At 38.5% G+C, this 26,685-nt stretch overlaps 1 protein-coding gene across 4 annotated transcripts in view; it reads left to right on the top strand.

Moving 5' to 3' along the window:
* hecw2b (HECT, C2 and WW domain containing E3 ubiquitin protein ligase 2b) overlaps positions 1–26,685 on the top strand; it is a 47,225-nt gene that overhangs the window by 4,231 nt on the left and 16,309 nt on the right. For 3 of the 4 annotated variants that reach the window (XR_007428028.1, XM_049469748.1, XM_049469747.1), the window contains exons 2-14: positions 6,457–6,564; positions 6,713–6,807; positions 13,719–13,794; positions 15,224–15,393; positions 16,659–16,801; positions 17,526–17,626; positions 17,729–18,375; positions 19,922–20,309; positions 20,402–20,503; positions 21,544–21,694; positions 23,736–23,836; positions 24,795–24,919; positions 25,014–25,199. Coding sequence is in view for 3 of the 4 variants with exons in the window: in XM_049469748.1 (XP_049325705.1) it covers positions 6,457–6,564; positions 6,713–6,807; positions 13,719–13,794; positions 15,224–15,393; positions 16,659–16,801; positions 17,526–17,626; positions 17,729–18,375; positions 19,922–20,309; positions 20,402–20,503; positions 21,544–21,694; positions 23,736–23,836; positions 24,795–24,919; positions 25,014–25,199 (2,393 nt within the window). In the remaining variant the exon portion in view is untranslated. Of the gene's footprint in view, positions 1–6,456; positions 6,565–6,712; positions 6,808–9,830; positions 9,932–13,718; positions 13,795–15,223; positions 15,394–16,658; positions 16,802–17,525; positions 17,627–17,728; positions 18,376–19,921; positions 20,310–20,401; positions 20,504–21,543; positions 21,695–23,735; positions 23,837–24,794; positions 24,920–25,013; positions 25,200–26,685 lie in introns of those variants that run through there. The other variant, XM_049469749.1, reaches the window with a different exon arrangement.

The following is a 26,685-nucleotide window of genomic DNA, read 5'->3' as shown; positions in this document are numbered from 1 at the left end:
AGACGGAACAATGTGCTGCTCTGTACACTTTGTTGTAGATGTGTAGAAGTGTTGATGGCTGCTGTGCATGGGCATGGGTAGTTTAATCATTCTAGAGTACATGATCAGCACAGTAGCATAACTGCATCGTAACACCAAAGTATTGAGAACATCTGTTTCGTAAATGCTGTGTCGTCAACACTCCATGTTAAAAGTAATTTTGAAATTTTTGAACGCCACGAACTGGATATTTCTCTCAAGAGTGCATCACCTAGCCCATACAGTAAGTTTCAGAACACAGCAAAGCTAGGAAACACCTTATTTCAATTTTGAGGGCAATGAGAAAAAATTACAGAAGTCATGCAGAGTGATGCATTAACAAACGTACCTAAAAAAGGTTAAAGTTGATGATCAACAAAAGGTATTAACCAAAAAACACTAAGTCCACCTTTAGTACTGTAGTAAACACTATGGGTTGGTTTCCCAGAGAAGAAATAAGCCTAGTTGTAGACCATATTTTCCTCTTAATAGAAAATATCTATCCATCATACTAATACTAATGTTCACACACTTGATTGATCTTGACACTGTAGCACTCTTGTTTAATGGAGTAGGGGCATTCAAACAATGGGTACTACCTAGAAGTATAAGGTGTCCTAAGAATAGGCCATAATGGGAAACATGGGTCATCATTCTCTGAAATGAATGGTAGATTCCTTATTTGTAATTATTTTGGTTGGATTTCTTCAAATCTGGACCTTTTTGTGACCATTGTCCACTTCTGGACTGTAGTCATTAGTATTTGTGATACTATGTGGTTTGTAATGATGATAATGTCAGGTATGGTTTAATTGATTGTTGCTGTATGTCTTCTGCTTTGGGATTCATAGCGTGAATCATTGACTTTGGTCATCGTGTCACCCTACTGGTTTATACGTTAACACTGTTGCCGTGATCGATCTTTTGCGTGGGTCATGTGACAGAGGGCAATGAATTGTGGCTTGTTGAGGGCGGACCACTACAAAGGCTCAGAGCCAGCCCAGCGATAAACCCTGAAACCATTGGCAGTAGATCATGCTAGACAAGGCTAATCTTCACAGCAGGCCCTGTGACCGGGGGAATGGCAGCGATCTACAGTTACAGTTTACACGCTTCTATATTCAATATGAACTGACAGTCATGAGTCATTTCCCTACAGGAGAATGTTTTAAATTTATTGCAAATGAAATGTGTCCCAGTTAGGGGCGTAGCATTACATCAGTTTTGATTGACGAGGTGATTTAATAAGGCAATCATAGAATTCAGTTGATACAGTGAGCAGAATTTGTTTATGCAAGGCACAATGCTTAGTTTACCATTAGGGTTGGAACTAAATATTAAGATTATGTGATTTGTTGTATCGTTTTGTTTGCAAAACATAACAGATTCATGGCATCAAATCAGGGCCGTTTCAAGGCATTTGGGGGCCCCTAGCAAAAATCATAGCAGATTTAAAGACAGTGAGCAGCTGTTATTTGATGAACTGAATTATTGTAGGTTATTCGTCTGTTTGGTAGATAAATTAAAATGGTAGAATAGCAGATAATCTATGCCACCTTTATTAAAATCGACGTTAAGAACGTTGGGCTATTGCAATGTCATTAATTATGATAAACAGTGAATCTGATCATACTGACTGCTCTGGGGCTTGGGCAAGGTGATCTGGCAGATATCTCTGTCAGTAGAAGAACATCCACAGTACTGGCAGATAAATATACGAATATACACATATAAATATACAGTTGGGCCCAGAAATATTTAGACAGTGATACAATCTTCTTGATTTGGGCTTTTTGTGCCTCCACTTTGGATTTAAAACGAAACAAATCCAGTGTTGTATACTGTGAAACTGGTTACCACTGCTAACCTACACTTGTGTATTTGCCCCTTTATAGCTAAATCTATTTTAATGACTTGCTTGTATAGTAGGTAAGTGTTCTCTGCATTGTGGAAATCATAAACTTCCTAAATTGCCTGAAATTATAGTAAATGTCCGGTAAATAACATTGACTAAGGCAGTCTAAACAGGTGAATACACTAAAGCTGAATGCTGAGCAGTGCCAAAAAGCTACTGCCTCCAGGGATTTGTTGAATGAGGGCCAACTGAAAGAGTTCCAGAGTACATTAAGCTGCTTGTCAATAATACAGGGTACTGAAAGATTTTATTTGACAGTTTGATCAACTGAAGGTCCTACACTGGATACTTTCCAGGTCTTTCTCAACTGAACTCTAAAAGGCTTTTTGACTTTGTGGCTATGCTTTTTCGTAGGGTTTAGTAAAGTTTTACAAAGTTTTAAATGTATGTATTTAGGCCAGATTAAGCAGCATCTCTTTTGTTGGAACCTAAATACTGATTCTTAAGGTGTTTTCACTAGGGGTGTCACGATTCTCTAAATCCTCGATTCGATTTCATTTTCGATTTGAGGGTCACGATTGGATTCGATTCTCGATTTTCTTGTTTTTTTTTCTTGTTATTATTTTATGCCTCATAAAATTTAAATAATATATTTATTATTATTATTATTATTATTATAAATATTATAAATATTATTATTATTATTTATTAAGATATATATGGTAATGCCATCTAGTGACTTTTTTTGGTAGCAACAGTGTGCACTATTAAAACAAGCAGTTTATCAGAGCTGTGTGTGGATGGCTGGTGAAACTGCTCATTACATGAAGCTGCAGTTCTTCATCCAACCACTAGTCGGAGCTGCAGCAGCACAAGCCCCGCTCTCTTCACTCAGTCACTACTTCAGTACAGCCCAGCCACGGGCTACAGAGCTCAGCCAGTCCGTTTTTACTGTTTCTGTAAACAAATAAAGGTTTTAACCCCACTAACCGGATAATACAGCTCACTACAGTTCATCTTTCAGCCCAAGCAGCTAACAGCAGCAGGTTAGAACAGCCGACACGGAGGCACTGCTCGGATTACATTATAAACAGGTCAGTTAGCGCGCTGCTAACCTCAGGATGTTTATAACTACGGAGTTTAGTGGACACACCACGGCCGCCAGGTAAGTCTTTTAAAGGCTACTGAAGACTATTAAAGGCTATTAGAGTGTAACCCCTGGCTCCCAGGGGTTACAAGAGGTTATTGAAAGCATTATTGGGGGGCAGAAATCAGTACAGGCTGGTTAGATAAGTGATGTGGGTATTGTCTTATAAATATTTACACATAACTTATATCTCTCCTGAAAAGCTTTTATTTTAGTCAGAAACACGCTTGTGTTTACTTTATCTGAGAGAAAGATGTTTTTTTAATTCAATGGAAAGCAACAGGTGTAGTCAATTATAAGTTTAAGATTTTTAATCCACCTCACTGTGATCTATAGTCAGTGTTCTCAAGTCACACTGACACACGCATTTCAGCGAGTTCACACGCTCTCACCTGCGCGCACCCACCCCTCCGTTAGATACAGATACAAAACCTGCGCGCCCAACCCCCGCCCCCCCTCCCCCGTTGGACAGATAAAAACAGTGATCACACTCCCGCCGACTGCGCTCATGCAGTGGCTATCTCTATTTAAATGAATAGGATGCGCTGTGTTGGTGCCGCGCCATTTGCGTAGCGCGCTGCGCTATTTGCGTAGCGCGCGCGGGAGGGATCGTCGATCCTCTTTTTGACTTCGATACTCGAGATCGTGACCTCATTTCGATTCGATTTCGATAAAATATCGAGATTGTGACACCCCTAGTTTTCACACATGTTTACTTGTAGCGTTTTATTCCTTTGTTTGGTTTGGTTTCACTCAGGCGCAAACCTAAACGCACCAAAATGCGCACCAATTAACCACCCGAGCACATCATTTACTCTGATTGGTCAGAGCTGTCTGGCACGGGAGCAAGAAAGTAAATATAAATATAAACATGTTTCAGTCTGTATATCTGTGCAGTCTAAAGCTGCATTAACACGGAACACTAAAAAGCTGTGCTTTTAAACACCGTGTTTTTAATAGAACGTGCAGCGCAGATGTACACATAGTAAACGGCTGCACGGAGTCAAGCGGCTGCAAGTAGTGAACTCTAAACGCACCGCGCATGTAAACAGCATGAAGCAGAGACAGTGTTTGTTCATAGCTGTGGTAAGAGAACGGTATTCCGTACACATTTTCGGTATTTTCCGCGTTTGAGTGGATATTACGAAAATACCCGAGTTCAAATAGGCTGCAGTGATTGGCTAAACTATGGAATATCTGCCTAGCAACCAAAATAAATTTTGATTGGTTACTTTTGGACCAATAGTTTTAAAGAAAACCCCAAAAAACTGACCTCAGTCCTGTCACCAGTGTGCATCAGTATTCCGTACACCTGCAAACAAACAGGCAACGGTGTTCCGTACACCTCAGATTTCCGCTCGTGGTGGCTGTATTTTGCAAAACTTCACCACCTTTAACATATGATCTTAGACTGACATAGATGCTTAGTAAAGTGTTTTTTCAAATGGATTTGATAAGTTGTCTATGAATTGAAAATAAATTGTGCTGAAGCTGCAGCACAAAATCTCAGCTGTCTATGAGTGGTGAAGTGGAGCTGGAGTAAGCTCGTTTTTAAAGTAAGTTATAAACAATGATTATTAATTCCTCAATCAAATATTACAACAAATGCTGTTAGTTGGATGCTTAACGTTGCATTTTGGGTGAAATGCAATGTTAAAAGTGGGTAAAACCTTACGTGAACTAGTCGATAAAGTTTTCCCCACCCCTTAGCCTCAGCGTTGTTAACCCTTCCCCACCCACCCGTTTTCGGCGACGCGGGCGGTTCCTCTCTACCTAGCGGAATTTCAAGAGAAAACACAACGTGGATGGTCACTGACCTGTTTTAATGGAAAGAGGAAGGATTGACAATGACCCCAGACATTATTTCAAATATAACAATAGTTTATTATTAAGTATTTTATTGTTTAAATGCTCAACTGTACGGAATACTGAAGTGTACGATATACCGTTCTCTTACGTTAACTAATTAGCGTAATCTGGCTAATAGATCAGATTAAACAGCGCCTAATCAGCAGTTTAGCTCAAATAAAAGGAGTATATTGATAGCTACAGCTGTCCATGGCTAGAGCAACACTAAAGGGTTTTTGGTATGTTGCTTAAAAAAAAACAATCAAATTAGTAAAGTATCTACATAAAGTGTAAAATATGAAACTTTAATGTCTTTATTTAGGATTCCTTAAAATACAGCCCGGGACCTTTTTATGCTGCTGATGAGGGATCAGTTTCCAGCACCCTTCTGCTCTAACAAGCCTCCTACTGACTCCCATCTGTTTGGCACTGCAGCTGTACCCCCACTGTACCTCTAACTGTATCCCCACTGAGTAAACAGGAATACAGCTTACTACAGTGTTTCATTCACTTAACACATCCTGTTCAGGTAAATTTAGAGCATTTTCAATTCACACCTAAAAGTCCAGACGTGAGTCTGCACCAAGGTTCATGTGTTTCTTACATTGTTTACTGAACATTTTGGTTTCACACTGCAGTTTAGTGAGCAGATTTTAGAAGTTGCTAGGCATTAAGGAATTCTAGCTCCCCTTTGTGTACAAACGTATATTTATCTTTATAACTTTTAAATAAATGAATTTAAGGTAGTATGGCTAGTGTCAATTGGGCATTTTCAGACAGACAAAAAAATTGGTTTGAAATATTGGTCATAGCGGCAGATGCTGATGATTCTAAAAAAAATATATATAATAATAAAATAATTTGCAAATATATGCAAACATAACCACCTTATGTTTCAGTTAAGGAAGCACAAACCTATCTGTGTAAAGATACACAATCTTGATTATACCATTTTGGTTCATCTTTATTATTAAGTTGTTTAGTGCTTGCTATAGTGTTACTAGGTGGCTGTTAATTTAAAAATAATTTTGTTTTATTTCAGGTGGTAGCCTATCAATCTGTATCAATTTACCATTAAGCTTTTATCACTAAAAGACCTGAATGTCTGAAGTGGCCCTGAAGCTGAACCTGAAGATTACTAAAGTGCTTTTAGAAAAGACACTTTACAACCCTTGTCTTTCTCTAAAACGCTCTCCAGAATATGATCTATCAAATCTACACTTTTTACGAGGCTATCAATGAGAGACAGCAGCAGACAGGAAGCTAGGGGATGAAATTGACTCCTCACGTCTAGATCAATTCAGCTGCACACAGACCAGAAACCCAATGACCCACTGTTCCATTTGTAAGGGCGTGTATTGTGTATATTAGATAAACCCACTCTTCCATAAGGCAGAAGATTACAATTCCAGGATTAGTACATTCATGATAAACCTGGAAAAGTCATGGAATTTGAAAATAGCAATTTCCAGACCTGGATAAGTTTTGGAAAAATAAAAATGCCAAAAAAGTTTTTCAAAAGTCATGGAAATTTGGTCTTTGGTCAGTGTATAAATGGCATTGTTTAATCTTGATTTTGTGTTCACAGATGAAACGTGTCTGGCTAATGTGTGGGACTCAAAGAACCGAGGGATTAATGGCACTCAGAGGGGCCAGATTGTCTGGAGACTGGAGCCTGGGCCCTATTTTATGGAGCGTAAGTTTATTCCTCTCTCTCTCTCTCTCTCTCTCTCTCTCTCTCCATTGGTCGTATGTTGTGATAGGATTAAGTCAGCATATTGTGCTTGCAGCTATGTGTAGGATTATGTTTTGTTTTAATTTATTTTGTTTGTGTGTGTGTGTAGCTGAGACCAAAATCTGCTTTAAATATTACCATGGAGTGAGTGGAGCACTGAGAGCAACGACCCCCTGCATCACCGTGAAAAACCCTGGAGTCTTGGTAAGTTCAGGTATCAGTCTGTGCTTTAATTCATAGATGTTCTACTATATGGCCAAAAGTTTGTGGACAAGAGCTCACCTACTTGTTTCTTCCAAAATCAGCCGACCTCTTTCCGACCTGGTAATTGTCAGTACTCTTCATGGCATTGAAGTATTTTACACAATATGTTGTAACATTGCTGTAAGGATTTGATTGTGTTCTGCCACAAAAGCTTTGGAAGGTCAGGTTCTTTATCATCTTGGATGTTTAGTGTTGATTAATTCTGGAAATCCAATTCATCCTATCCAGAAAATGCTGTTCACCTGCTCCACACTGAAAATAAATCTAAACCATAGACTTTATTATACTCACTGGCTGTACAACATCTTAAAGCCCACAGAAGTATTGCAATCTTGAAGAGACATTCCTGGATACCATAGTTGACAGACTATTTAGAGAAATGTCTTCAAGTGTGTCCTAGAGGCACGTTTAACAGGATTGATCTCTCACCAAGAAGAGGACTACCGTATTTTTCACACTATAAGGTGCACTTAAAATCCAAAAATTGTCAGTGCACCTTATAATTCAGTGCGCCTTATGTAGGAATTCTACCACTCAGGTTGTAAGGAGCAGTAAAGCCACTCCATTGAAGTACAGTGTTAAACAAGAGTTTGTTCTCCATCACCAGGGCAAGTGTACCATTAGCATTAGCCAGTAGCGGTTAGCCGCTAATGCTCCAGCCTTAGTGCTAGAGAAATTTGTTAATCTAAGTTTACTGTAAATAAACAGAAGCGCTTTACTCATCCAAATGAACAGTTTTCAGGAAAGAAATCTGTATAGAATAACTTTCAGTGCTCGTTTGATTTTAAAAGAAATTCTTTTTTATTACAGTTTTGTTTACCTTGCTTAACTTTACTTCTTATTTAAAAATGTATGAAAATAGACTAGAAAATAGATGTCATTAATAATGTGCCTTATAATGTAAAAAATACGGTACCCAAAAGGCAAAAGTCCTGGCACACTAGTGATACTACTTACTGTTCCAAAACTTTTATCAGTGTAAAAATGCCATTGTTTTAGTCTTGATTTTTTTATTCACTGATTAAAAATCTTTATTAGAAACCTCTACCTTGTACTGTCACTCACTGGCCACTTTATTAGAAACCTCTACCTTGTATTTTCTTTAACTGGCCACTTTGTTACAAACACCTACCTTTTGTTTCCACTCACTGACCACAATTTTCTAAAACATCTACATTTTAATTACATTCACTGCTCTCTGGCCACTTTATTAGAAACACATACCTTCTAATTCCACTCACTGGCCACGTTATTAAAAGCACCTGCCCTGCTGTTATCAGTTATCAGCACAGCAGTCACTTTGACATGCTAGTACTAGTGGTAGTGTGAGTGGTGCTGATGAGAGTGTTTTAGGTACAGTGGTGAGTGTGACTGCTAGGTTGAGGATGGGTCCAACACCCACAAATATTCGGTCAAGAGCAACCCTGTGATTAGCAACTGACCACTGCTCTGTATTAATAGGCAGTGATAACAATATTCTTGGCAAAATATAATAATATAATATAACAATAGTTTAACAAAATTAAACATATAGCATAAAAATAATGTAATTAAACAACAAAAAACTACCATAGAGCTAAATTGCAGCATAATTAGTGCATGAATATAGACTGCAAAAAAACTATTAAATGTAAACAAAAGTACAGGAAATAGCAAAAAATACTTGACTTCAAGCGTATTGCAGTTGTTACAATATGTAGTTTATTATTGTGTCACACACATTTTTATGATATCTTTTCTATGATACTGTATGGCGCACCCCTGATCAACAGTGCAGTGCAGTGCATTTTAGTACAAGTAGAGGGTTTCTGATAAAGTGGCTTAGGGTGGTCTGTATCAGTGTGTATCTCTGTGTCCTATGGTCTATGTGTACAGCTTTGGTTTGGCTCCATAGAGAGTATCATATTCACTGGCATGCCGGGAATGCACTGGCTAATGTGCAAGGCCTTCTGTGATATGCTTTGAGGTTGACTTGAAAGAGAAACACAAAACTAGAGCAAAGTTCACTGACTTTCTCTGCCTAACATAGATAGCAGAATAGTGGTTATGTTAAAAACTACGCCTGCGGCAAACAACTGTTTTGTTAAAAAAAAAAAAAAAAAATAGCCTAGAAATGGCCAGTTTAAATGTATTTTATGCTCTACACACAAATTAAATAAACTGTTAGGCATCACTTTATCACAATTGGTATTAGATATACAATCTAGAAGGCTAGAGTAATAAGGTTATCTGAGCTAACTTGGCCTTAGCACGTGACTTGAACAGAATTGCACTACTGAGGTAAAGGTATGACTAAAAATGAACTGCTAAAGTACTTTTATGATTTATAAGTATTTCCTGAAAAGGTTCTATACATTTTTTAGTTTGAAGTTTTCTACTTGCATTAAGTGGTAAAGAAAAATGGCAAAATAAGTGAAAACCTGCAAAATGCCAAATGTTTAATGTCAATGTTTCAGTTTCGGCTTGCAACAAATTATGATTAATCAGTAATCAGTTTTCTCATAATTTTACAGATCAGCAAAAAGTAAATAGGAAAACAAATGTAATGCTGTAATTTTTGCTTTAAACTTAAAAGTACAGATTTTTAATATGGTGACACCCAGAGAACTAGTTGAAAGTACTGTGTGTATGAACAGTTTAATTAATTAATTAAATCTGTTATTTTTAATTAATTAATACAATTTCGTTTGCTGCTGTACACCAATAAGAACATCGTTGCATTGAAAATTAAATCTGAACTTTTTTTGTTATTTATTTTTAATGACCAATATTGTTGCAGTTGTTTTTACTGATGTTGACTCATCTTAAGTCACATTACCTTTATGATAAGTCTGCATGTTATAAAGCCTCAGTAGGCCGAGCGACCTACAGTCAGCCAGACTGCCTACAGGGTGCTTGTGCTTATGAGATCGGGTCATTGTACGCACTCAATGAATATTCCTGTGATTCATTAGTGTACTCTCGCTGTGCGGGTAACTTGGAGTGCTTGATTTTGTTGGAGATCTGTACAAAAGGGCGACCTCCACCCACACTTTAACTGGGAACCCATGAGGCTGAGGTTTGAGTGTGTAGATGAGTAGTTTTGTTGTAATACGCATGATACCCGTGTTTGAATAAAGCAGTTTTCTGCTTTTTGCCAATATGGTTGTAAATGGTTGCAGTAGTATTATGGGTGGCTGCTTGGGTGTTGCAGTGCAGTTGTCTTAATCAAGACTAAGACCAGATTAAGATTTAAAAATAATAATATTGAAGCATCTTCTCTATTTATCAAAATTATGCTTTATCTGTCTTTTCTAAAACGTAATCAGAAGTCACCACATGAAGTCAAGTAAATCAAATTCTATTCATTTTTATTCTAAAATGTAAAAAAACAATCACAATTTCCCCTTAAACAGCTCTTCACTTAGGTTAGCTATCTTGCCGCTAAGGTTAGCTAGCTCATCAATAGCTTCAGTTCTCACCACGGTAACATTAGTATTTTAGCTAGCTCATCATTAAGGTTAGCTAGCTCGTCACTGAGGTTAACTAGCTTGTCGCTAATGTTAGCTAGCTCATCACTAGCTTTAGTTCTCTTTATGGTAACATTTGTGTGTTATCTAGCTTGTTGCTAAGGTTAGCTAGACCACCACTAAGGGTAGCAAGCTCATCACTAGCTTTAGTTCTCTCCACGGTAACATTAGTGTGTTAGCTAACTTGTTGTTCAGGTTCGCTAGCTCGTCACTAGCTTTAGTTCTCTCCACGGTAACATTAGTGTGTAAGCTAGCTTGTTGCTAAGATTAGCTAGCTCATCACTAGCTTTAGTTCTCTCTACGGTAACATTAGTGTGTTAGCTAACTTGTTGTTCAGGTTCGCTAGCTCGTCACTAGCTTTAGTTCTCTCCACGGTAACATTAGTGTGTAAGCTAGCTTGTTGCTAAGATTAGCTAGCTCATCACTAGCTTTAGTACTCTCCCGGGTAACATTAGTATTATAGCTAGCTCCTCACTAAGGTTAGCTAGCTTGTCGCTAGCTTTGATACCCTCCAAGGTAACTTTAGTATTTTAGCTAGCTCATCATTAAGGTTAGCTAGCTTATCGCTAACTTTAGGTCTTTCCCCGGTAACATCAGTGTGTTAGCTAGCTTGTTGCTAAGGTTAGCTAGTTTACTGCTAACATTAGTTATCTCTCTAGTTTGTACTTATCTCTCTTTTTTTAGCCGTGTTTACATTCTGCTAAATGTTTCTTCTTTAGGAAAGTCCTGCATACAAATTAGTCAGGTTTTATTTGGTATGTTGCCCAGATATTTATTACAGCTATGAACTATTGCTGGGCAGTAAGACCAAAAATGTATATCACGGTATTTTTCAAGATTCTGGCGGTTTCATGGTATATCACAGTATTTCTATTATTTTTATTTTTGTGTGACTGGGCTTTAAAATAATTTTGTGACTTACTGTACTGTTAGGAGTACATATAATATCAGACACTAAGGCTTTAAATGAAGGCAATGATTACTATTGTGTTTTCTCCAGTGTGTTAGCTTGTTATGGTAACTGGCTAGCGTTAGTTAGCAAGCTGTCCCAGTGTGCTTGTTTGGTGGTGCTATTCTACACAATGCTCATCAGCACCTCTAGCGGTATGACGGTATGAGAAAACTGCATAGCTGTCCTAGTTCCCTGGTATACCAGTTCATATCCAGCACTACTATGAACACATGCACAGAAATCTGCAATAGTTCAGAACACAGGACATTTTTCCTGTATTTACGATATTGCTCCTGTTTCATACAGGTCTGATCATTTAGCAAAGAGTATTTTCAATTGTGGTTGGTTGTGAATCATTTTGGTGCACTTTCCCTTTGCAAAAACGAACCAGAAAAAACAGCCCAGAACAAATTAACTACAGGGTGTAGTGCTTTTGAACACTGGCAGTAGAAAGTGGCTGATTTGTATTGGGCTCACTGCTTCAGCTACTATTCTAATCTGTGTCTGCATGAATCTTTTCCACAGCCTAAGAGCCAGGCTTTTGCAGTAATGTGAAAGTGCATCTAAATGGAGTTTAATAATGGAAGGCCAGTAGCCAACACTGGCAGGCTTCGTGCCTCACTGTACAACTCTTTTCTTTCTTTTTTTTTTCTTCCTTTTTCTAATCCGTCTCAGTAGCGGCGATCGGATGCAGATATGCCAGCTGGCATAAATTAATTTGAAATCAAAATTTTTAACATTTAATGCGACAGACCAAGTCTGCTGGCTCACAGCCCTGCAGCTATTATCACACAATGTGGTCAGATTGTCCCAGCTCAAAAAAAGCCCACCTGTTCTGCCAGGATAGGAGCAGGGCTTTACTCATTGTTGCATATTGTTATATAATTTAGACTGTACTTATTCAGTTATTTTTATAATACTGTCAATTAACCAAAATATTATATATATATATTATCTGCTATGTACTGAAACATTAATTAATGTATTCTCTGATTCTACAATATGGTCTGTTGTTAAAAAAATGGCAATTCAGGGCTAAATGTGAAAGTCAACATGATGCCTAAAAGACCAAGCCACAGAGAAGAAAGTGAAGATGGTGAAGGTGCACTGTTTAACTGTGCAGCATCGCTACCACAAACATAATCTTCGAGAAAGAGTCACTTAAAACAAGGAAACTCTACCTGCAACCTTGTCACAAAACTCAACCACTGAAGGAATTGACTGAAGATCTATAGAAGCCAGATAATTATTGGAAATTAGTGCTGTTAAAAGTAATTAAATCAAAACAGAACTCTTACAGTTGGCCATAATGAGTAAAGGCACTAAATTTCAAGAAATAAACACCATCTGTGATGCTGCCAGTAGCAAAATATACCTTAAAATTCTCCACAGAGAATCTGAAGAATGGCACTCACAGCCCTTTGAAAATAACATCTAGAAATACGCTAGACAAAAGTAATAGGATAGCTGCCCACTCATAGTTTCTTCTAAAATCAAGGGGAATCAAGGATGTTACAAAGATTTCACCTTTTTTTTGTTGACGTAACTGTTTCAACTGTCCAGCCAAGGCTTTCTCCTAAGTTTTAGAGCTTTAGTGTGAGGATTTGATTGTATTCAAAGATCAAGGTGTTAGATGGATGATCACCATCCCACCTCTTCCCCTTCTACCTAACTCAGCCCAAGTGTATTAAATGGAGCACAATATGCCAAAGAACACAGTCCCACTGATCCACAGCTCAATGCTGGGGTCCTATTGAACCTCTAGCCCATGATGCCAAATTTTCAAAAGTTCATGGTTTTCAGCTCCTGAGAGTCCTATTCTAAACACAGTACTTTTGGACCTGTTATAGGAAGTTAAACACTGGTTATAATCACTCATCAAAAAACAGACAAAGAAAGAACCAGTATTCCAAATCCGTCTTCACTTTATGTGCATGTGCATCTTGCAGCAGTATGGGTACAACAGATTATGCTGGTGATTGCTGTATCTACTGTAACTGTAGATTAACCCACATGTATAAACAGAAATAAAATAGATTCAATGCTAATCTTACACACACTCTGCTGCATGATGCTTGAGCATGTAAAGGGTAGTCTAATTTTGGCAGGGAGGCTGAATTTGGCACTACACCAGGACATGCTCATTGTATTGACAGCATTTTACAAACCAATCAGTACTGAGTATACAGTACTGAGATGACAACAGAATGTAGCAAGTTCTTAAATGCGCTCATTAAACTTCAATGTAAAACAAAAACCTAACCCAACCAAATGTATTCAGTGTAGTAGATGTGCTTAAAACAGTGCATTTTATATTTTGTTATCTTTACTGCGTTGTTATCTTTAATGTGTTTTCTCAGTGAATCACTCTTTCTCTTTTCCTGCTGTAGGCCGGAGCAGAAGGACAAGTTGACGGGCAGTCAGTGACAGAGCACTGTCGAAAGCTTGTGAGCTTCACACTATCAGGTGTGTACTTCCGGTTCCTGGAGTGTCCGTTTCCTAGAACCAAAAATAAAGGCAGGTTTAATCTCTGTTATGACAGGAGGCTCATTACAAGTAGGCCTCTCTGCATTTCCACTGCCTCCAAGTGGAGAAGACGCAGCAGTGCACTTCTATTCCACCCTTAAAGAGTAGAGACGCTTTCATAATCAGCTTTATATTACAGTATAATTAATTGTCTTATTAATGAATTCATTGTCTTGTTGAAACACCCAGTTGTGTCCCAGTTTCAATCGTCTAGTTGATGGTTTGAGGTTATGCTGAGGATTCCTGGGGTATTTCTCTTTTTTTATTATTACATCCACTTCATGCAGTGTTCCAGTTACACTTTGGTTTTGTTTCTTATGGCTTGATGCTCCTCCCAGAGGTTCAAAACTTCTATAAAGAGAATAAGTTATGAGTTCTTGCTTTATTAATTGTAGTAGAACATTTTTTTATGTACATATAATACAGCACATGCTAGTGCTCTGTTTAATCTTTAATAATAACATTTTGACACATCTACTGACAAGTGATTTGTGCAGGTGTATATATATATATATATATATATATATATATAAATAATTATTATTATTATTATTATTATTATTTTATTTTGTTCTGGCTCACGCACAGCAGCTTTACAGAAATCTGGCAGCAGGACACAAAATAAAATGTTGGTCAAACTGCTTATGAATTTAATTGGTAAAAAGTCACAACGAGAGGTGGGGCAATATATATATATCGCAATGGTTAAAATAGTATCATATAAAATTTGCACACGCTGTCAAATATCAATATTTTTATTGAAACATAGGTGTTTTAAACTCCCTTAGACTCGTCTCTCAATTTATCTTAGTAAAGTTATTGCTTCATTGCTTCACATGGTGGAGTAATGTGTACATTTCAGCTTACTTGTGTCTTGAATTGCACTGCTACAATTCTTTAATTGCACTGCTGAGGTAAACTTATCAATAAAATTACACTGCATAAATAGATTAGGACTAGAATAGCACTGCTGAGATAAAGATATTATAGTTTATATGCTGAAATAAAATAAATAAATAAAAGGTATTCAATAAATATTAGTAAATTGAAGTTTTTTTGAAAGCTTTGTCGTTGAAAAGCAGGGAAAAAATATTTAGGCCATATCATTTATTCAGTGGTAAAAAAATAGCAAATTTAACAAGTAACTCATGAAAAAATGTTTTCATATTCAGGCTTGGGTCAAATGTTTAATTTTGCTTGGTTTTAGACAATATGTTTATTTTGGTTCATTCTTTATTATAATGTAATATACTTAGGAGGACCTTGTCAACATGTTATGTTCCCATCATACAAGTGCATGTTCTGCTGGCAGTTGTTGTTCTTTGACACACTTATAAAGTGTGTATGTTTGTGTGTGTTCAATTAACAGATATCCGTGCTCAGGGTCTAAAGAAGGGCATGTTCTTCAATCCCGACCCGTACCTGAAGATGAGCATCCAGCCGGGCAAGAGGAGCGGCTTTCCTGCCTTCACTCACCACGGCCAAGAGAGACGAGCCTCCATCATATCCAACACCACCAACCCCGTGTGGCACGGAGAGGTGATTTTTACAGTTACCTACACCCCACATACACATAAGCTTCTCTCTCTCTCTCTCTCTCTCTCTCTCTCATTTTATAAATTCCCGGCAGTAATCTCCAATCTCGGGTTTAATAATCTCTCTGATTCTAATAGGTAATAATCCCCTACACAAATGAATCTGCATTCGCTCCATTCACAAAATTAAAATGACTTTGTTGTGCAACAGCTGTGAGCTTTAAAGCCTGCATAACACCCAAAACTAAATTATTAATAAGCTGTTAAAAATATCCCATCCACTCAGCACAGCACTTCATGGGTTAATAAAATATAAGGATTTCTTTTTACAGGCCTAATTTAAACTTGTTTTATTGCAATTGTTCAAATATTAAGAATGGTGCATACATTCATAATGAAATTTAATGTGAAAATTTGGTTATGGCCATACAAAATGTCATGTGGTGCGACCATGATTTACCTTATGATTCCATGATTACCTTACATGATTTAAATTAAATTAAATACATTTTTCTTCCAAGCCCTCTAAATAAAGTGTTTGTATTACTTAATTTATATAAATATCATCAGTGCGTCTTATAATCTGGTGCACCTTGTGTATTAATTTAACCAGTCAGGTTGTAAGTAGCAGTAAAGCCATTATGCTAAAGGGCAGCATTATGCAGGTGTTTTAGTTCAGTGAAAGCACAGAGATAGGATAAGTATTAGCATAAACTGCTAAACACGCAATGTGCTAGCCACTGTTTTTAAGCCACGGTAATTAGATTACTGTTTTATATAATCACAGCTAATATCAGTCACACAGCATGATATTTTGTTACTTTAAATAACAGTAAAAACATTATTTTTTTGTGAAAAGTTTTAATGAGTACATGTAAGACATATCACTACATATATTTCATTATTTTATGCCTTTAAATATTGTGATGTCACAACAGCCAGTACATTACATTACACACAATGATTGTATCTCTGTAAAAAAAATATTTTATTTCAGTGGAATTCACTGTAAAAAAAAAAAAAAGTCTTTTTAGAGCACTTTAATTGGTTGAATAAATATTGATATTTTTCTCACATAAATCATTAAATCAAACAGAGATGTCTATAATCTGAACTTTTAGTGGAGACCACAATTATGTTTGTAATATAAGGGAATATTTTATTATGAGAGACAGAGGGAGAGAAAATGGTGCACATGTTTGTCTTTGTCTCGTCATATTAACAGCACATGCTTTCCTTCTTGTCCTTCTGTCTCCTGTCCTCTTGCAGAAGTACACCTTCGTCGCTTTGGTGACTGACGTTCTGGAAATTGAGGTCAAGGACAAATTTGCTAAAAGTCGACCAATCATCAAGCGTTTTTTAGGGCAGCTGACCATACCGGTGCAGAGGCTTCTGGAAAGACATGCATCAGGGTCAGTGGTTTGCATATGATATCATCACAAATTAGCTTCTGATAGTTTTGCTGTAGAAATGCCTACAACACTTTATTATTTGGTATATTTGATAATAATAAAAAATATCTTATTGGAGCTAGAGATCCTCTGCCCATCTCCCATCTCTGCTTCTCAAATATTTTAACCACATTGTGAGCTCTGAACTACAGTAATATTAATGATATAATGGATTAGGCTGTAGTGATCCATGGGCCATTTACAAGTACATCTAGAAAATTGGAATATAATTGAAAATTAATTTATTTTAGTAATCAGTTATTTATTTTATTGTTGATGTATATGGATTACAGCCAATGAAAATCCAAAAATCAGTGTCTTAGAAAATTTGAAAATCATGTAAGACCTATTGGTACTTTTGGCAGTGTGGGCAATGTGCCAAGTCCTGCTGGAAAATGAAATCCACACCTCCATAAAAGTTGTCAGCAGAGGGAAGCATGAAGTGCTGTAAGATTTTTTGTTTTTCATTGACTGTAAGCCATAATCATCAACAATGAAAGAAATAAACACCTAAAATAGATCACTCTGTGTGTAATACATCTATATAAGTTTCACATTTTGAACTGAATTCCTGAAATAAAGTAACTCATAGGAATATTCCATTTTTTGAGATGCACCTGTAGTTCAACTATAAATAGACAAGCTCTCATTAAATCATGTTTGTGTGTTTTTGTCCTGGATCCAGAGATCAGCCCATAAACTATACGCTGTGTCGTCGCTTGCCCACAGACCACGTGAGCGGACAGCTTCAGTTCAGGGTGGAGATCACCTCCACTGGTCATGAGGGTGAGTACATGAGTGAGTCAGAAAGAGGGAGTTTGAAGGTTTGGGTTTGAAAGACCCATATTGTTTATTTTCTCTGAAATTCTCTTCTATTCACTTACTTAGATGCTATGGGCTCACTGCTGGGCGCCTCCTCTGTCAACGGAGATCCAGGCAGTCCTTCTGACGATGAAGACATCATGCCTCCGTCCTCTCGCATGCCTAGAGGTCCTTCCCCCACTGGCTCTGAGGGCTCTCTTCACAGCGAGGCCTTTAGGACTGACGAAGGCCCGATGGACCCTGATGAAGAACGGATCCTTAGGGATGGAGCCTCGGATTCGGTCGAGGGCGCTACGGGTCACACTCAGAGGCAGGTCTCCCTGAATGACTATTTGGACTCTATCGAAGCTCCAAAGGGCCCTGGAGACCGTCCTCTGGGTGCCGCCTCTCCAAAACTGCGCTCTAGCTTTCCTACGGACACCAGACTTAACGCCATGCTGCATATAGACTCTGACGAAGACGAAGAAGGACAAACCTCTCAGGAAACGTCCCTGGCCAATGGGGTCCAGGCGACAGGCGGACAGACCCCGTCTGAACCCGAGCAGAAGGAGAGGGAGGGAAGTCGTGCTGGGGATGAGGAAGCTGCATCGTCGGATAGCGGCAGCGGCCCAAGCCAAAACGGCAGGGCTGAAGGAAACCAGGAGGCAGGGGTCAGTTTAGAGCCAGCAACCCAGTCTGCTTCCACTGCCCAGCAGCCAGCGTCCACAGCTCAGGTAAGAAAGTATTCATGTATAACTAGATCATTTAACAGCCAAATGATAACTGGATGTTTAAATAACAAGGACACACAGTGTCACTGATGCAAAGCACCTACATCTGCTTAAAATTGACAAAAGTCAAGTTTCAAGTCAAGTTTCACCAAGCCAATCAGTGTTGTCTGTCTGTTTGTTTAGTCGATCTATTCACCAATTAGTTTGATGGATTATTGGTCAACTGGTCTGTCATTCTATTGGTAATTTGGTCTTTAATCAGTAAGCCGCTGAATGAATTGGTTGGTCTGAGTGTCTGTGTTGGTTACTTAGTCTGTCAGTCAGACACACCCATCAGTCGGTGATTGTGGTTGAATGGAAGTCAACCAGCCATCTAATCAATCTGTCAGTCAGTTAGTCAATCATTCTGTCACTTAGATGGTCTCTTAGTCTGTTTGTCACTTGATCCCTAAGTCAGTTCAGTGGTATCAGTGTAAATCCATGGTAGTCAGCCAGATTGCCAGTCATTTGGTTGGTTGTTCAGTTCGTCAGATACATATTTTATATGTATGTCTGTTGAGCTATCTGTAAAGTGGTACTCACCTACAATCAAATGATTCCTCAGTATGTCAGTGTGGTTAAATGGTAGTCAGCCAACCAGTCGATTAATTGTTACATTAATTAATTTAGTCAGATCATTCAGTTGCTCTGCCAATTATCTGGTTTTTAAGTCTGTTGATCAGTTGATTGAATAACTTGTCAATGTAAAAGAGTGGTAGTCAATCAATTGCCAAGTCTGTTGGCCTGCCAGTTATTTGGTCGGTCTGTCTGTCAGTCAGTTTGTTGGATAGGTGGTCTGTCCCTCAGTTAGCCAGCCGGTCAGACGGTCACTCTCTCTGTGACTCTCTCAATGACTGTTTTGATACAATTACCTAAGCAAAAATTAACAGACAAAAATTCGAACACACCGTTTCATTCAAGGTTTTTATATTTACCTACATTGTAATTTAATACTAAAGGCATCCAGACTATGAAGAAACACAAAAGGAGTCATGTAGTAACTTAAAAGTGTTAAAACCAAAATACTCTGTGAAGAAGCATTTAGGTGCTCTTATCTGGGCTGTTGTTAACTTGTTGTTTCTGAGGATGGTAACTCTGATAAACTTATCTTGTGCAATAGAGCAGTCCTGGAGCAGTCCTGATGAGAGCCAGTTTCATCATAATGTTTTTGATGGTCTTTGCGACTGCGCTTGAGGATACTTTCAAGCTTCTAGAATTTTTTTAGATTGTCTGACCATTTCTTAAAGTATTTTTTTCTTTACTTTGAGTTGAGTTATAAAATCTAAAACATATTTTCTGGTTTGTGTAACACTTTATTTGTTTATTAAATAATTTCACATATTTTTCTTCATAGTTTGGATGACTTTATTATTAATCTCCAATGCAGAAACTTTTTTAAAATAATGAGTAAAGACAGAATTTAAGGTCCAAACTTTTAACTGGCACTGTATCACTTTCTGTATTTAGATTTAGATAGAAAAATACATAAAAAAATCAAATCTTCTTTCAGGACAAGGAAGAACCAACATCCAGTGATGGAACCAGCGAGGAGGTGTTTGTAGCAGTAGAAGCCGCGGGCGGAGAAGCCGCGGGCGGAGAAGCCGCGGGCGGAGAAGCTGCGGGCGGAGAAGCCGCGGGCGGAGAAGCCACAGCAGCCAGCAGCAGCAGTGTAGCAAGTGATGGAGCAGCCAAGCCGTCAGAATCCAGCAGCTCTCAGGAGGAGTCTACCGGCGCCAATAAAGCCAACGGAGAGGAGGAGGACGGTGATGTGTGGAGGAGGAGACAAAGCTTACGGACATTAAGGGACGGTTCTCAAACTGAAGAGACTGGGTCACCAGAAGCACGGAGAGCTTCGACCGATCCAGCCCAGGTCACCACAGAAACGGACGGAGAGTTAGGTGAGTTATTTATAGTGAGTGTTTCTTTGTGGGTGTGTCCAGTGTCCAGTGTAATGTGATTAATGGTTATTGAAATTGATATGTTTCTGTAGGGGCTAGTGCTCAGGTGAATGGTCACCAGCCTGTTCGTTCTCTGCCTGCCGTACGTCACGACATAAGCCGCTACCAGAGAGTGGATGAGCCCCTACCACCAAGTGAGTATGTTAGTGTGTGTGTGTGTGTGTGTGTGTGTGCTAATGTGTAGGGCAGAAGATTTAGTTATTTGCATTGGAAGATGCCAGTCATAAATAGTTTATAGACATGATAGTGTACTGTTGCATTGTTGAGAATGCTGCCATTAAGCTGTGAAATATACAGGGGTTGGACAGTTAACTGAAACACCTGTCATTTTAGTGTGGGAGGTTTCATGGCTAAATTGGAGCAGCCTGGTGGCCAATCTTCATAAATTGCACATTATTGCACCAGTAAGAGCAGAGTGTGAAGGTTCAATTAGCAGGGTAAGAGCACAGTTTTGCTCAAAATACTGCAATGCACACAACATTATGGGTGACATACCAGAGTTCAAAAGAAGACAAATTGTTGGTGCACGTCTTGCTGGAGCATCTGTGACCAAGACAGCAAGTCTTTGTGATGTATCAAGAGCCACGGTATCCAGGGTAATGTCAGCATACCACCAAGAAGAACCAACCACATCCAACAGGATTAACTGTGGACGCTGTAAGAGAAAGCTGTCTGAAAGGGATGCGCGCGTGCTAACCCGGATTGTATACAAAAAACATAAAACCACGGCTGATCAAATCACGACAGAAATTAATGTGCACCTCAACTCTCCTGTTTCCACCAGAACTGTCCGTCGAGACAATAAATTATTGTGGTCCAAAACCAGGTGTTTCAGTTTTATTGTCCAAATCCTGTATATATATCCACAACCACTATGTACTGCACAGAGTACAGAGTATTATCTAGCTATGAAATATACAGTGATGTGAAAAATGATTTGCTTCCTACAGATTCCTTTTGTTTTTGCTTTTTTGTAATACCTATATTTTTTCTGATTATCAAACAAACTGTAATATCAGACAAATAGTCTAATGCCTTTTTACTAAACCATCTATTGTTGAGCATATTTAGAAATTGATGATTTGTAATGCAGCTAATAATTAAAAATGTGTAACACTTAATTTGAAGGCTGCCTACACACACTTTATAATGTGTGTGTGTGTGTGTGTTGTAGACTGGGAGGCTCGTATCGACAGCCACGGACGCATCTTTTACGTGGATCATGTAAACAGGACAACCACCTGGCAGCGGCCCACTGCTCCACCTGCACCTCAGGTCCTACAGAGATCCAACTCCATCCAGCAGATGGAGCAGCTCAACCGCCGGTTAGAAACAAACACACACACTCACACACACACACATACTCACTTATACATTATATTTCACATTGTTTGCTTTACAAAATAAAACATCAACCTATATTTACTAGTGCACCTAAAATTAGTGACCCAATTAGTGCCAATATCTACAATATCATCATATATTAACTATTGTGTTGACTAGGCTGCAACTAATGATTATTTTGGTCATTATATGATCATTTTTTCCATTAGTTGATTAGTCAACGATTATTTCTGCCATGTCCTCCACCTGTAAAAACAACAAAAACAGCTGAACACGAGATTTAAAAGGCATTTAAATGTCCACATGTTGTTTAAATGTGGAGAGTACTGATATTTAGTGAATAAATATGTAATCTGTTGTGTTTGGGCACAAAATATTTCTTCTGTTGAGACACAGACCAAGTTTCTTCTGTCCCCAGCACTTTGTGAAATGCTTTACTGTTACAAATTAACGACTAGTCGACAATGAAATTTGTAGTCGACAAATTTATATAATCGACATTGTCAATTATATCGACTAATCGTTGCAGCCCCAGTGTTGACTATGAAAAATATCGAAATATCTACAATTGAGTTTAGTTTGGAGTATGCAAATCCACCATGTCAATTGATTGAAAAATAAATCTGTTTAATCTCAACAAAATTTTGTGATTTATCGAAATTAAAATAAATTAAAAAATCATGGGGATGAGTGATTGAAATCATGATTTCCTTTTTTTCTCCCTGTGTTTTTGTAGAGATAGTGTAATGTGACATGCCTGCTGAACTAGAGCCTTTTTTTAAGGTTTTAAATGAGAATATTGTAATGTGCGGAGTTACTGAGTTTAACTGAGAGTTTAAATGGACAGGGTTTGTATGGTCAGGAAAAACCTGGAAAAGTCATGTATTTTAAAAATAGCAATTTCCAGGCCTGGTTAGATAATGGAAATTTGCTAAAATCTACAAACATGTTTTTCTATTCATTGACTAAGAAAAGCTATTTTTTTGCTAATAAATACATCAGTTCAGAGTTAGTTCTGTAATATAGCCCTTCACACTGGAGCTCTCAGGATCTAGAACACATTTTATTACTATTGATGATTGTGTCAACATTGTTTAAAGACATGTTTTATTTTTATCAATATAGTTTTAGTTGATTTTTGGTTTTATTGTTCATGTCTGCACTGATGTTTTAAAGATTGTGTGATCATGAAATTTGCCTTGAAGACATGGAAATGTCCTAAAAGAAAGTTTGATAACTATGTACTTCAAAGAAGTGGCTTTACTGATCCTTACAACCTGACCCGTAAAATTTATACATAAGACACACCGGATTATAAGATGCACTGATGATTTTTGGGAAAATTAATAGATTTTAAGTGCACCTTATAGTGCAAAAAATACGATACATTTAACTACCTTGCATTATCTGTACAATTTATGAAATATCTAAAACCTTATGTGATGTGTTAGCTGTGAAATATTTACAATTACTAAGTTATAAACCAGGAAATATCTACAATCACATCAACCCAGCAGCAAACAACATAAGAGATTCAGTAGAAGAGCCACAAGAAATTCACATTCAACCTGCATCACTGGAGAATTTCCAGCTCCCCAGGAGTCTAGTTGACTGTATTATGCCTGCTCTTCTACAGGCTAAGTTCATTTCACTGTGGAGAACAGCTTCAAACAGTGTCCTAATCCTCACAGTTCTTTCCTTTTATCTTAAATATCACATGCTGTTGTTCACTCTTCACCACTAGCACCCATCTTTTATTACCCGTCTGTATCAGCTGGCAGTGAAGTGCTTGCTCAGAGATTGTGTGCAAATAAAAGCTCAAAATCCATTATCTGCTCCTTTAAAGAGCAGAATGTCATTTCTAATCTTTCTTGACGCAAAAGAAATCGCTCCTAAAATGCCACCCTGTAATCACCACAGCAACCTTCTGCGTTTGGCCTTTATGTCGCTCGCTCTCTCTTACTTTCTGTCTTCGGCTCTGTCTGCCTTTCGCTCCCTTCATCTTTCCTCCCTTTTGTTTAGTTACCAGAGCATCCGGAGGACAATAACCAATGAACGGACGGACGAGCAGGCAGCGGAGATGCCCTCTGATGACACTGACCTGATGCATCACTCTATTCCTGGTACACACGCACACAAACACAAACACACAGGGCATTGTAGGTTTGATTTAGTGCTGGGATTTATTATAGTGAGTTAGTTATAATAAAAGAGTGCAAGCAGGTCAGTCCTGTACCCATATCCTGTTCTTCCAAAGCCAGGCCTTTGTAATGTGTGCAACATGCGGTTTTGCTTTGTCTTGTTTGAAAATGCATGGATGTCCCTGGAAAGGTCTTGGGGCCCAATTTTGAATCGTTTAAATAGCAACTGGAAGTGAGGTGTGTTCAAGTGAATTTCTAGCATATTGCTATCTTGGCAACGGAAAACACAGATGCACCACTGAAAGCGCTTTTCCAGCGATGTGGAACCGGCCCCTTTCTGGTTTGCAAACCTAATTGCGAACCGAAGAATACTACGTTGTTCACTGCAAACCGTGACGACATCTGTGGGCGTGTCTGTTTGTACAGGGGCACCAAAGCTGTGCAGCGCCCTCTGCGATGTTTTGACAGCCCCACTAAAACTAATGGAAATGTGGGCTGGTTTGTGGAAAAGCACCATTGTTCTTATAAGCCAGAACAGTTTGGTGGAAAAGTGCTATGACTAAAAGCAACATAGACAGACGTTATTGCTATCTTGGCAGTGAATTTAAACACAGGCATGTGCCCAGTGTGCCAGTGCACAAACCCATAGCACGTGACAGATTGCTAAATAAAATAATATTATTTTACATCAACACAAAAAATATGTCGTTGCAGATCGAACATGCAGAAACGAGTGTATACTATCAAATTGAATGAAGTTGATCAGAAAAACAAAATCTTAAGTGAAAATATTTTGGGTTCTTACTGTTTGCAAAAAATTGCTTCTTCCATATTGTTTCTGTACTTTTCTGATTTGAGATTCCTTATGAGACACACACTCACAAATACACAAGTGCACACTCATAGACACTAACTCCTTACAAAATCTCTTCACTTCCAGAGTACCGCAGGGACGGAGCAGTGGCACCTGCCAGCTCCCGCTCTCGCCTCTCTTTGCTGCTACAGTCTCCCAGCGCCAAGTTCCTTACCAGCCCTGACTTCTTCAGTGTGCTCCATTCCAACCCTGTAAGTCCCTGTGTCTCTGTTCCTTTACTCTCTGTTCTGTTTCTTCCATTTTCTATACTTTTCACCTAAACATGTTGATCCTCCTGTCCCTCAGAGTGCCTACCGCATGTTTACAAGCAACACGTGTCTCAAACACATGATCAGCAAGGTCCGACGGGACGCGCACCACTTCGAGCGCTACCAGCACAACCGGGACCTGGTCAGCTTCCTCAACCTGTTTGCCAACAAGCAGCTGGAGCTGCCGCGCGGCTGGGAGATGAAGCACGACCACACTGGCAAGGTCAGCCTCATTCTACTAAAAAAAATATCTCCTCAGGTACACACTGCAAATAGACAGGGGTTGGACAGTGAAACTGAAACACCTGTCATTTTAGTGTAGGAGGTTTCATGGCTAAATTGGAGCAGCCTGGTGGCCAATCTTCATTAATTGTACATTGCACCAGTAAGAGCAGAGTGTGAAGGTTCAATTAGCAGGGTAAGAGCACAGTTTTGCTCAAAATATTGCAATGCACACAACATTATGGGTGACATACCAGAGTTCAAAAGAGGACAAATTGTTGGTGCACGTCTTTGTGATGTATAAAAAGACACGGGATCCAGGGTATGTCAGCATACCACCAAGAAGGACAGCATACATCTAAGAGGATTAACTGTGGACAAAAGAGGAAGCTGTCTGAAAGGGATGTTTGGGTGCTAACCCGGTTTGTATCCAAAAAACATAAAACCACGGCTGCCAGCAGTATTAGCTGTATTTACCAGATGAGAGCTCATAAATGCCACCACAAACTTGTATTTACCAGTGAGGAAACTCAGATTTTTAGATAAGCCCCGAGTTTTCCAGTTGGGGGAGTGTCAGTCACAAGAGGTCAAAAAAGTGATGCGGACAGTTTGTACTGTAAACTGCTTACACTTCTGTTATTGCTACAACACTTTTATTCATTTAATTTTCTTAGAGTTGGGCAAAATAAACCTCCTGTTTTTTATGATAATAAACCAAAAACTATAAACAAAAGAATCTTTCTAATGGCATCCATTTCCACCCGACCAAAAAACACTCGAACTCATGTCAAGTCGTAATTACGACCTCCGGAATTTCCGAGGAGGACTGAATCACAGACTTGTGTGGTTCCTGGAAAAAAACAACATTCTAAACAAGTTTCAAAGCGGCTTTAGAAGAGGAAGAAGCACAATAGACCATCTAGTCCGGATTGAAACATACATCAGAGATGGCTTCCTTAACACAAAACACGTAGTGGCGGTCTTCTTTAATCTTGAAAAAGCATATGATACCACATGGAAATATGGTATACTTAAGGATATCTTTCAAATGGGACTTCGTGGGCACCTGCCTATCTTCATTAAAAACTTCTTAACAGGAAACGATATGGCAGATGACCTCGCCAAGAAGGCATCTACAAAAAAGATCACCCAATTCTCCATCCCGTCTCTGGACACCTTTTACATAATAAACTCCTTCATTAAATCCAAATGGCAAGAAGAGTGGGACCAAGAGCTCAACAATCAACTACATGAAATTCAACCTTTGTTAAGACGGACAACCTTCAAACACAACTCAAGATCAGATCAGACAGTTTACACAAGATGCCGTATAGGCCACTCAAAAATAACACATGGACACCGTTTAACAAACAATGAAATACCATCTTGTCAATCGTGTAACACCCCACTAACTATGAAACACATCCTCATCGACTGTCCAGCCCATAAAGATATAAGAAAACTTTACTATCACGAAAATAACATGA

The sequence above is a fragment of the Astyanax mexicanus genome, chromosome 21, assembly GCF_023375975.1.
Source record: "Astyanax mexicanus isolate ESR-SI-001 chromosome 21, AstMex3_surface, whole genome shotgun sequence".
Taxonomy (NCBI): domain Eukaryota; kingdom Metazoa; phylum Chordata; class Actinopteri; order Characiformes; family Acestrorhamphidae; genus Astyanax; species Astyanax mexicanus.
The sequence above is the reverse complement of the archived record's forward strand: the minus strand, read 5'-3'. Positions and strand labels throughout refer to the sequence as shown.